Source organism: Elaeis guineensis, chromosome 2, assembly GCF_000442705.2.
Source record: "Elaeis guineensis isolate ETL-2024a chromosome 2, EG11, whole genome shotgun sequence".
Lineage (NCBI taxonomy): Eukaryota > Viridiplantae > Streptophyta > Magnoliopsida > Arecales > Arecaceae > Elaeis > Elaeis guineensis.
The window spans coordinates 85,209,954-85,221,307 of record NC_025994.2 but is presented as its reverse complement, the minus strand read 5'-3'; the positions used below and the strand labels follow the sequence as shown (position 1 = coordinate 85,221,307).

The 11,354-nt window shown below is 39.0% G+C and overlaps 1 protein-coding gene across 5 annotated transcripts; it reads left to right on the top strand.

Moving 5' to 3' along the window:
* Positions 1–3,900: 3,900 nt before the first annotated feature.
* On the top strand, positions 3,901–10,847 carry LOC105056026 (ylmG homolog protein 1-2, chloroplastic). 5 transcript variants are annotated; one of them, XR_003802454.2, is made up of 4 exons: positions 3,901–4,749; positions 9,856–9,899; positions 10,135–10,245; positions 10,536–10,847. XR_003802454.2 is itself a non-coding variant. In XM_010938091.4 (2 exons), the coding sequence occupies exon 1, from the start codon at positions 4,013–4,015 to the stop codon at positions 4,727–4,729; it is 717 nt and encodes a 238-aa protein (XP_010936393.1). In that variant the 5' UTR covers positions 3,903–4,012; the 3' UTR covers positions 4,730–4,749; positions 10,536–10,847. The 5 variants fall into 5 exon arrangements, 1 of the variants encoding a protein (XP_010936393.1); XR_012138620.1 differs by having other exon boundaries at positions 9,856–9,988; XR_012138619.1 differs by lacking the exon at positions 9,856–9,899.
* The last annotated feature ends 507 nt before the right edge of the window (positions 10,848–11,354 follow it).

Genomic DNA, 11,354 nt, shown 5'->3' with positions numbered 1-11,354 from the left:
CTGCCACAAGGAGAAATTACTCGTTTCATTAAATTTGTTGATCTCTATCTGGATTGATCCAGTCTTCTCTATCTTCAATCTTGCTCACCACCACCGTAATCTACATTTTGATAGCACCTCGCTCTGATACCATTTGTTGGGGATGTCTGGCCAGGATACCACCTCTCATGACCTTTTTGATACCGCACGTCGCAGCAGGAAGAGAGAAGAAATAAAATAGAAATAATCAAATACGTGAATCAGCCAAAAAAGAGCTCGCCTTCACGAGGCACGCAAGCTTCACTATGAGAAAAAAAATTACAAGAGATCATACTCTCAATCCTCGTACATGCAATCTCTCCCTCATAAGAAGCTCTCCCTCGCAAAAGCTCTCCATCTAGGAAGATCCCTCTGAACTTCTGAAGCAACTGCTGTTCACTATCCAACAGTCTGTCTGAAGCCCCTGCTCCTGCTTCTGTTAGCGCCTCGCCTCTGCTCTCTGGGTTCTCTATTGAACAAAGTCGCATGCACACCCTCTATTTTGTAAATAGGTCCTTTTAAAGGCTTAAAACCCAGGTTTTATCAGAATCCAACTCCTGACGGAACTTCTGCAGCTTCTCGGCCATCCGATCTGCATCAAACAATCAAAATGACGCATTGGATCATGCCCAAAATGAATCGAAAAAGCTCTCGGCTATTAGATCATCACCGGGAGAGTGAACCACCGTTTGATCGCACCTTCGGTCCTCCAGAAAATGCATAGACCGCGAGAAACACTGAGGAAACGGCTGCCGATCCATGGTGAACTATGAGAAACTGATGGGAAACGGGCTCCTGGTCCACGTACCCACTCATGCATCGCCCAGTCCATTGTGGATTGGGATTTATCGCGCGCCTGCTCCCACGCATGCGGGCATGGGCCAGGGCCACGCCCGTGCGCGCCCTCGCGTCCGCGCATTGGGCCGCATGCTTGTGGCCTGGTCGTGCGCTGCCGCATGCGACCGCACCACCGCTGCCTCCGCCGGCCCGCCATCGGCTGTCGCCAGCCTTCACCACTCCGGATTTCATGCCATCTTCAATCGAGTGTATCTCTTTCATCTGGACTCCGTTTGGGGTGATCTTGAGCTCATTGGATTCCGTTTGTCATCTCGGACCTCGCTGTGGGCTCAACGTGGACTGAATCTCGAGACATCAAATCTCAACAAGAAGAGATAGATTATGAAAATTAAGATTAAATATGAGAGTGAGAGAAGTGGCAAGGCCTCTACCACCACCAAACGGAGAAAAAGAGAAGAAGGAATGCCTCTGCCACCACCAGAGTCGAAGAATAGGGAGGATTGGTCTGGATGGTAAAAAAAAAAAAGATGTAGAGGCCGCCAAAGCCAACTTGATCTCTAAGGATAGTGGGAAGATCATTGTCAGCGCCATGAGGTAAAAGTCATCGTTTAATCCAATAAAAATCTGATGGCGATCATGGAGATCAAGCCAATATGGTGGTGATCCTCGATCACGGCCAGCACCGAGTGCAAGGCGTATGATCTTTCTACTCTTTTGGATCTCACAACGGCCTTGGAGATCAGGCCATCGCTGCGGTGGTCCTCAGTTACAGTTGGCACTAGAGTTCCAATGAGAGAGGGAGGAAAAGATCAGAAGAGAGGAGAGAGAGATATGTATAGAGAAGAAAGGGAGGTTGGGTTCCATGGCATATTTCATTTATTTATTTATTTTTATCTAGGCAGGATGATTGAAGGTAAGGAGAGAGAGAAGAGAAGGTGAAAATCACGATTGACTCCTCCAGAGAGAGGAGAGAGGGTGAAAATCATGATTAATTAATTTTCTCTCTTTCCATTGTTGATTTATTTTTTTCTTGTTGACATAGTGCAATTTGGTTGAATTAATCCAAAAATAATGTGGTAGATCTGATTCAATCAATATTTTTTTTTATATCCACTTAATGTCGTTGAGTTTTTATTGACATAATAAGTAAGGATGCAATTTTATATCCATTAAGAATGATAAAGATGTCCTTAACTTATGCATCAAGAAAAATATCAAAAAAAATTTTTTTTAGCTCTATTTCATTTTCAAAAGTACAGTAGATATTTACCATCAAAATTAAACCTAGAATCTCTTAGAGGGATTAGTGCCAAATTGGTAGCTAACATCTACCGTAAGAAAAAGATTGATATATGGTATTATTAGCCGACAGAGTTGGTGTAGTGTTTTGGTAGTTGAACCAAGAGATCTGAATTCAAATCCAATTTTAAATGACATCGTGGAGATTAATGATAGTTGTAAAAGGGATACACTATTGTTTAGAAACCCTGAAAAGTTAAACTATTATAATAGTCGTTTAGTAAAAATATTCTAGTTGTGTTTTAAATAGAGGATTTGCCATTTTATCATGCGGTTAACTTAGTTTTTCCTAATTTATCATCGATCAAGCTTTTACTTTGAATAAGAATCCCATCTGCCATGATAAATGGAATATTTGGTAGGATCTGATCAAAGCACTTCTATATTTTTTCACAACTTCCAATATCCTAAATAGGTAAAAATTATATTAGTTCTTTTTTGTGATTATTTCCCTAATGTAACTACAACTTCAATTGTTCAAATTGCTTATTTTATACTTGTTTAAAGAGTGAGAAGCAATGAAAGAGAGAACAAGGATGAATTTGAAGGAGTGTTTTTACTCAGCCCTACGCACATATGGCCGGTTTAAAAAGCAAAAATCTAGCTGAGTCTTAGCAAAATTCAATTCATTTTATATCAAAAAAAAAAATTCAATTCATGAACTTCCTAGAAAGAAGCAATATTAAAAAAAAAATAGAGATTGTAGGCAATTTTCTCCCAATTTATCTATGTGTTTAGGTTATTGGATAATTTAATATGTATGAATAAAATAAAATAAAAGAAAATCTACTAGTTTAAAATGTATAGATAAAGTAGTGCTTGGCCATCCATGTATTTTATTCTATTAAACCTCAAAATTAGAAGCATCGCATGATTATCATAGAAATACCCAAGTTCATGATGACTGTCGTATCAATGATGAGGTGGAGCCTATCGGTATCATGTAAATGTAGCATTGACATATTTTTCATCTAAATATCTATTTAGAAAAAATATATTTATTTATTATTTAAGTACTAAGTTGAATTTTAGTTGATGTGAATTTTTAATGCTGATTTGAAAAGAGTGCTAAACTAATATACATAGCATCAATTTTCACATCTATGTGCTGCCCCCCTAAAATAGAAAAATTAGATGGAATAGATAAAAATTGTTTTAATGCACAGGACTATCATCAGAATATTAGTCACAAGATCTTCTTACTTTGTAGAAGCTCCAACTATTGCTACTTGGTTGTCGATCCCCTTGCAACAAATTAGATGCAAACTAATCTCATAAGCACATTCAAAACATTGAAAGAAAGCCAATCTAGGTAATAAATGCATCATTTGTCCCCCTAAATTTGATCATAAGACATTCTTTATCGAGGTTATTCAGCTTAGGTTTCATGCTTTGGTATCCCTAAACCTTGACCTTGCACAAACTTCATCCAAGTTCTTGGCAAAGCAAACTACTTTTGAGACCTATGATAGTGACCTCACTGTCGCACCCACACTGGTGCAGTGGGGCCTCAGACCAGGAAAACACGTGGCAGCACCACATGACAGGAGTGCTCAACGAGTCAGAACGTGGAGTACTCTAACAACTCACTCCCAGGAATCAAACACGCTAAATCAACTCGAAAAGTTAACACAAATGTTACCAAGCTGATGTGTATCTTTTCCACTGGGATCATCAGTATTGAGTCCAATACAATATCCACACGGCATCTTTATAAGCTTCGCGCGTGAAATTTCCATGTTGCCACAAGAATTATTCGTTAATCCCCCATCTTAGAGGCAATTCCATTCCAGAAAAATCTCGATCGATCCGCTATCCCCCCGCCCCATCTCGGAGAAGCTCCTTGTTTCTCTCTCGCTTTCTTGGCCGCTGGCGTCCTCGACCTCCAAACCCAGCCATGGCGATCGTCGTCTCCTCCATCGCCGTCTCGCTCCGAAACCCTAACCCTAACCCCACCGCCTTCCTGCCACCCAAACCCCTCACCTCTGCCCCGTCTCTACTCCGCCTCCCCCGCCGCCTTCCCCCTCCCAACTCCCTCCATCTCCGCCTCTCCCCGCACTCCAAATCCCTCGTCGTCTCATCCTCCCTCGCCCCTCCCGCGCCGCCGTCCCCCACCCTCCTCTCCGACTCCACCCGCACCCTCTCCTCCCTGCTCGCCCTCGCCCTCTCCGTCTCCAAGCTCGTCCTGTCCCTTCCCGCCCGTATCGCCGCCGCCGCCGCCCGGGCAGCCCCATCTACGTCGGAGCTCGCGGAGATCCGGGACCTCCGGGGGAGCCTCGCCTGCGCTGTGGGGCCTCTCTTCTTCGCCGCCCTCAAGGACCGGCCCAGCGGGTACCTCAACACACCGCTAACCGTGGTCGCCTCGGGCATGGCCAAGTGGCTCGACATCTACAGCGGTGTCCTCATGGTTAGGGTCCTTCTCAGCTGGTTCCCAAACATCCCCTGGGACCGCCAGCCGTTGTCGGCCATTAGGGACCTCTGCGACCCTTACCTCAATCTCTTCAGGAACATAATTCCGCCGGTGTTTGATACCCTCGATGTGAGCCCACTTCTTGCTTTCGCCGTCTTGGGAACTCTTGGTTCGATTCTTAACAACAGCCGAGGAATGTATTGAAGGAGAGCTGGGCAAAGAAGGTATTTTAGTAACTTCTCTCTATGTTATATTGTTCTAATTGCCTGTTGGTTTAAGCCTATTGATCAGGTTTGGTTATTGCTGTACATGCATATGATTTTCTCCGTGATCGATGAATATCATGGATGTATGCGATTGTTTATGAGGAAGATACATAAATCTTGAAAGTTTGTGTTTTTGCTCCCCAAAAAATATACTAGAATGCACAATTATTTCACTTTGATCTCTGCTTTTAATACTAATTTGATTGTTTATTCTGAGATATCCGTGCTAAATGGTCCAAAACATTTTTAGTTTAGAACTTACACCTATTTCACTGTAGGTAGTGAATAATTGCATTTAGCAAAGACCGTGTAGATTTTCCAGATACTGTTATGCCGCTTTGCTTGCCACTGTTTTCTTTTTTCCACTTCCTTTTGAGGCTTTCCTCAGTGTAGCCAGTGAAAGAGAAACTATTCAAGAAGTGCTGATCTCCAATGCTCTGAAATCGGTCATATTTTACAAGCATAAATAATTTATATGTGTAATTTACTTGCTATGCAAGTGGAAAAACATATTGATACTCCAGCAGGTATCTGAAAGAATCAAGAATGCAAGATATCTGAGATGAAAGCTTTCATCCATAATCCAATGAATTTTATGTGATATTTTAGCTTCTGTGGAAAACTTTGATAGATCTTTTAGTATAAAATTCAATTGACAACATATCTCAAGATATGGTGAGATTTTTAAAACATTTTGACTCTGGAACATTGCTGAGTACTCATCGATATAATGAATATAACATTATTTCATGCTAAACTTTTCTGGGCATTGCTAATTTATAAACTCTTTGGACACACTGTATGTGGACCGAGTTTTGTTCTTGGATCTTTTTTCAATTCTAAATCCTCAAACTAGGACTGGGAATTCAGGAGTCCCTATAAGACTAAACCAGTCTGTGGAGTTGTTAGACCAACCAAAGGAGCCTGTGAACACTTTTGAGTTGCTTTTAAAAATTGCTTCTTGATAGGGAGTTCATTGCATTCATTGCTTCATAAAAATTCATATTTATTAGACTCAGGATAGAAGTGACCTTTTATATGTGAACTTCATGAAGGCTCACTGAACAAGTTGAGCTTTGTGCCTCATATAATCTCAATCAAAATAAGCCTTCACTCTAAAATCTGATGCACATGATTGTATCATTAGCACACCCTTTCATGCTGTCCTTAATACTTTTGCCATTTATTTTTAGTGATTGTGTTGCAGAATTTTAGTTGTTATATAATGTGGTACAACTGCTAATGTCTAGGTATCCTATATCTGGCTTAACATTCTAAAAACCCAATGCACAGAGGCCCTTATGTAATATAAATAGCTTCATATATTATCACCATTGTAAAGAATACTAATTTCATGCTTAGATGGTATGTCTAATGTTGAAAAATCCAAAGTTGATGAATAAGGTATGAGGCACAAGCTTCATGCATCTCCCTGATGTATATTGTGATCTCATAAAAATATTCTGAATTTAATCAACATAAACGGCATCACTATGATGTTTCAACTCATGACCTTGATTTACCATAATAAATAACTTTATATTAAAAGTCCTCAGACCGTGCATAACTTGTATGTCCCTAATATGATAGAATAGTTTAACTGTAAGGTCTAATTATCTGAAGTACAAGCAGAAAATGTTTGCTTATGTCTCATCTTAAACAATTATGCATGCTTTTTATGCCATGACTGATATGAACTTATCACATTCATGTTGTCAAGCTTTGGAAGGACTGTGTGCTGGTGAGAATTGAAGTTAGAACAAGACTTAGCAGAGAGAATGATGAATTTTATGCTGTTGATATTTTTTGTGGCATAAAAAATGGGGGCAAGAGGGAAATTGAGGAATCAGCTTGATGCCAACTTTGGCAACTTATATTCTAGGTGCTAGCTATTTCATTAACTACTATCAATTGGTTTAGAGGAAGTTTTGGAATAATCTTGTGTTTCGAACTAAGTTATCATTAAAATAAGAAACAATGATTGTGCTGGCTATAGTTTCTTTTTTATCATTATGCTGTAAAATTTGACAAGTTTTCGATCACCTTTCCTGTGATGAGTAATTTTGAATATGCTATTCACTCGAAAGAAATTTTTTCCTGATGTCTCTTTCACAAATCTCTTCATAATTTCAGTGCCATTATTCTCAGTCATACAGTCTTTAGATTATGCCTAATATGTGAATTTTATTTCCATTTTAAATGCTATCACTCTAAATTTGATGAATATTAATTAATATCATTTCTGGTCCATGTTATTTTCAACTTTTGACTGCATGATTCATTATGATCTGTAATTGTCACTATGCATCAAAGTACAATAATTTTTAGTAAAATAAGAACCGTAATTGAAAGCTATAAATACTTTTTTGAAGTTGTACATATTTACTTGCCATTTTGTTATTACTTTCTTTTTGAAATACTTGTGCAAAAAATTACATGTTATCATTGGCCTCCTCCACCTTGATCCATCAAAACCAAATCTGATTTGCTTTCCTACATGAATTTGGATGTCACATGTTCATACTATCTCATTGATTCTAAATAATGGGAAAAACGGTCAGTGCAAATTATAATCATCCTCAAATGTACTGATTTAGATTCTCATCCCTACATATTAGACATCAACTTGAAGATCTCATATGCCATGCGTATCCTATGTGCTTAGACCCTGTCAAAGACCCCAAAAGTTAAAAGATTGTAGTCTTTGGTATTGTCTTTTTTTTTTCTTTTTTTTTTTTTTTTTTAAACTAAACCTTAAGGGGATGTGTTGCATAATATACCTACATGTGAACCTCCCTTCCATCCACCTTACTCTGACTCTGTTATATATTTTGTAATTTATGTTTTTCTATTTCTTTCTATAATTGATTAAAGATAACAAAAATGATTGCATTGTGCACGATCTCTCCTCTCTCCCTTCTCTTTCCATATCTACCTCCAAAACACCCTTGCCATTCCCTCCCCTCAAAAAAATAAAAAGAGGAAAAGAGCTTCGCTATACCATTATCAACTAGCACACACCTTATCATCTTTGTAATATCAACTGTAAGTTAATCATTGATAAGTCTAAAGATATCTAGTCTTAAGGCCAAACCATATTCTTGGTCCAGGACAATTCATACATGGTCTTAACAATTTTATTGATATCTTGCATTAAGGTTTGGAGAGTCGAGCAGGTTGACCAGGTTGACCCGCCCAACTTGTTGCCCATAGCCTATGTCAGATCGAGTTGCCCAAGGGCCTCATTAGTTCCTCCAATTATGGGTGGAACATTGCCTGATCAAACAAGAAGATGGTGTGGTTGGACCTGTGAGGTGTCGGATCTCATGGGACTAGAGGCCAGGTGGCTGGATCTCACCAGATAAGAGGCCACGTGGTCAGATCTTACTGGTGAAGGGCAAGCGAGTAGTTCTCGATGAATTGGAGGCTAGGTGGCTACATCTCACCAGATCAAGGGCATGGTGGCCAGATCTCGTTGGATTAGAGGAATGGCTGCCACATCTTCTGGCCTTGGAGATGATGCAATCCTATCTCATTGTCTCCAAGATGGTGTAACTTAGATTCAATGGAGTATGGTGATCTCTCTCTCCATCTTATGATTTTAGATAGTGCAGTAGAGGTGGATGCGGGGGGGGGGGGGGGGTGGGGTTGGGGCGCGGGGCGTGTGGAGGAGAGGATTTGGTTCGGTGTCTGAAGGATGAGGGGGAAAAGGTTGAGTTTAGTGTTTCAAATTTCAAGAGGGTAGAGAAAATACAAGAGGTGTGGGGCCTGGGCCTGCTCTCTGTCTTTTTTTCTTTTTCCAAGGAGAACTGGTTGAGATGTGGTGGAACTGGAAATCCATGACACAGTCAACCTAGCGATTCGATCCAGGTAACTGGGTTTATAACATTGCCCTGCATATGCTTTAGTTTCATAATTTACATTAAAGGAGCCCTAATGGTACTCCATCATCATTTTTTGGCTCCAGGTTGATGCATAACTTTGTCTACATTTTTGACCTCTCTTTGAATTTTTCTATTAATTTTGAAAAAAATATCCATGTTGAAAATGACTTTTGTGGCATAACATCAAATTGGGCCTGTGAGATATCTGTCATAATTTTAACATTTGGTCCATCACATTACCCTGAAACTCCACAATGATGCATCATAAAAGTTCAATTATATGATTGTAGGTGCAATTTGATGTTTTGTCTATATCCTTATCGGAGCAATGGAGTACCTATCCCACCATCATTGATATTATCCATGATTTCAATGTAAGAATTATGTGATTGTTGGCTAGTTAACTAAATTAGCCTAGTTAACCCCATTATTTTCTAAACATCAATTTCAAATTCATTTGATCCCTTTGCATCCTGTTCCATCTCTATGTCGTTATTCTCTCTTCTAAGTGATGGCACGCAGTCACTCATCTTGAATCTTTGTTGCCTTTCTCAGTGTTCTCTAAATTTATTCATCTTATGTCTTTATTTAAAAATTGCCTGTACATTTTTCTACATGTCACCATTATTTAGCCAAATTATGATATCTTCATTATTTAGTGCACTCATTTTTTGCTGTCCATCATTTTTGGCAGAATTTCCTATGTGCCCTTCTTTGGAGCCCATTCTATCATATATAACAATACAGGATATATATATATATCTTTATTTAAAATATCTTTTGAAGATTCTGTCATTTCTCCGTTGTTGCTCTCAGAGCATGACCGTCTTCCTTTGGTCATCTTTTGGACCTTAACATTCCACCATCAATTTTTTTTTATGTGGATGTTTTTTTTATTAGACTTTTCACAAGTTTCCCACCATTTATGTTATTTTCCATGTGATCACGTATCATATCCAGTGCCATTTTCGTGTTCCTAATCCCATGTAATAGTGTTGTTTTTCAAAGATCTTGCAAGTTCATCTCCTTAATTGATCTCCCTACTCTAGGGGATGTAAAGATTCCATTTTGTTTCTTTGCCTTCTCTGTATACTGTCACTAAAACTATTTGCCTATTGTGGTTAGATTTTCTAGTTATTTATCATTTCGCAATCTTCTCATGTTGTTATTTTTCTTGTAGGAAGAAAATCATCCATAAATGACACATCTGATCCTCCATCGGAGGTACTGGACATGCAGTTTTTTGTATGTTATTTTCTGATTTACTGTGAATGTGTAGGTTCCCAACATTGTTTTGGAGAATCTTCTTTCAGGTTTATTTCTGCTCTAAATCCAAAACCTTCATGTCCTCTTCTAAGATGGAATTAGCTTGTTTTCCACCCTTGGGCCAATTTATGTAACAGCTTCTCTCGGAAGATTGTTTCAGGAATTAGACCTAATAAAGTTTCCTTCTTTCAAGGTGTGAACCCTATACATGCATCTCTTGGAGCAGTGCAGCAGTACAACCAAGATCTGTTGCTTGCAAACTTTGATTTCTCAACATGTCTGTCATGTTTCTTCTTATTTCAGTGTAGGTACAAATTTTTGATAAGTAATCTCCAAAAAATATCTGAACCTCCCAACTGTTTTATGTTACAGTTGGAGTCGCACATAAATGGCATATGCTCTTGTTTACTTCAAATTTTAGCACAACTGAGAAGAAGCACCCTTCTCCAATCCATGTCAGTTAGAAACTAAACCGTGATAATACAACTGTTATGTTGTGTGTGTCTGGGTAGTGGGATCTATCTAATATACGTAGCTTGAGTTTCACATATTTGCAATGCTTTCTCCCCTTTCACATGTAGAGACTGTGTGCAGGAAAATGGTGATAATTGGTGCTATTGTACTTGCTGGCTGTTCGTTGCTGGTGATCTATACATGCAGTTTCAAAGGGAATGAAAAAGGAAAAGAAAAGGCGATGATCTACAGGTGGAACAATCCGATCATCTTTATTTGCATGTGCGCATTTTTGAACAAGTTTGATGCTAAATAGAGACATATAGGTTATAGTAGAAATAACTCTGTAATCTTTCTTTGTTTGACCTACTATATTTCTATCTGGTAATGGTTTTCGACTTTTCCAGCATTAATCTGTACTTCTGAACATAAGGGAAAGAAGTTTCTTGTTGACATGCTCTGTAGTCACCGTGTCAAGAATGTGAGTTATTTGGTGTTCCAAATTGATCAATCTACTGCTGGGTGAATTTTGCATTCAACTTTTCACATGGCTGGTATCTGAAAAATAAAATTGAAAAGAAGGCATGCTCATTACTTACTGATATTAATCTGAAACAAGCATTCATGCCAGCAAAAGGAAAGATCTGAGTGAAGACAAAGTCTGAAAAAGGCACTTACAAAATGGAAAAATTAGACGGGGAAAAACACACCAGACTGTGTCCGAGACGATTGTTCAAAGTTATGGGGTTTTCAGGGTGCCTGCTTCCCGATTGTTGGATCGGTGTCTCCCTATCTAAATGAGGCTAACAGTTTATCATGTACATGAACATGGCCAATACTGCTCCTCTTTCTTTTTAGATCAGGAGCACCTAGTTCGTTCTTGATATATTCTCTCGTGACTCTGTCCTAAGGGTTGACAGGGCTGAAAACAGATAGGATCCTCATTGAATATGGATATTT

Coding starts and splice junctions, on each gene's coding strand:
- LOC105056026 (XM_010938091.4), top strand. CDS start 4,013: ATGGCGATCGTCGTCTCCTCCATCGCCGTCTCGCTCCGAAACCCTAAC.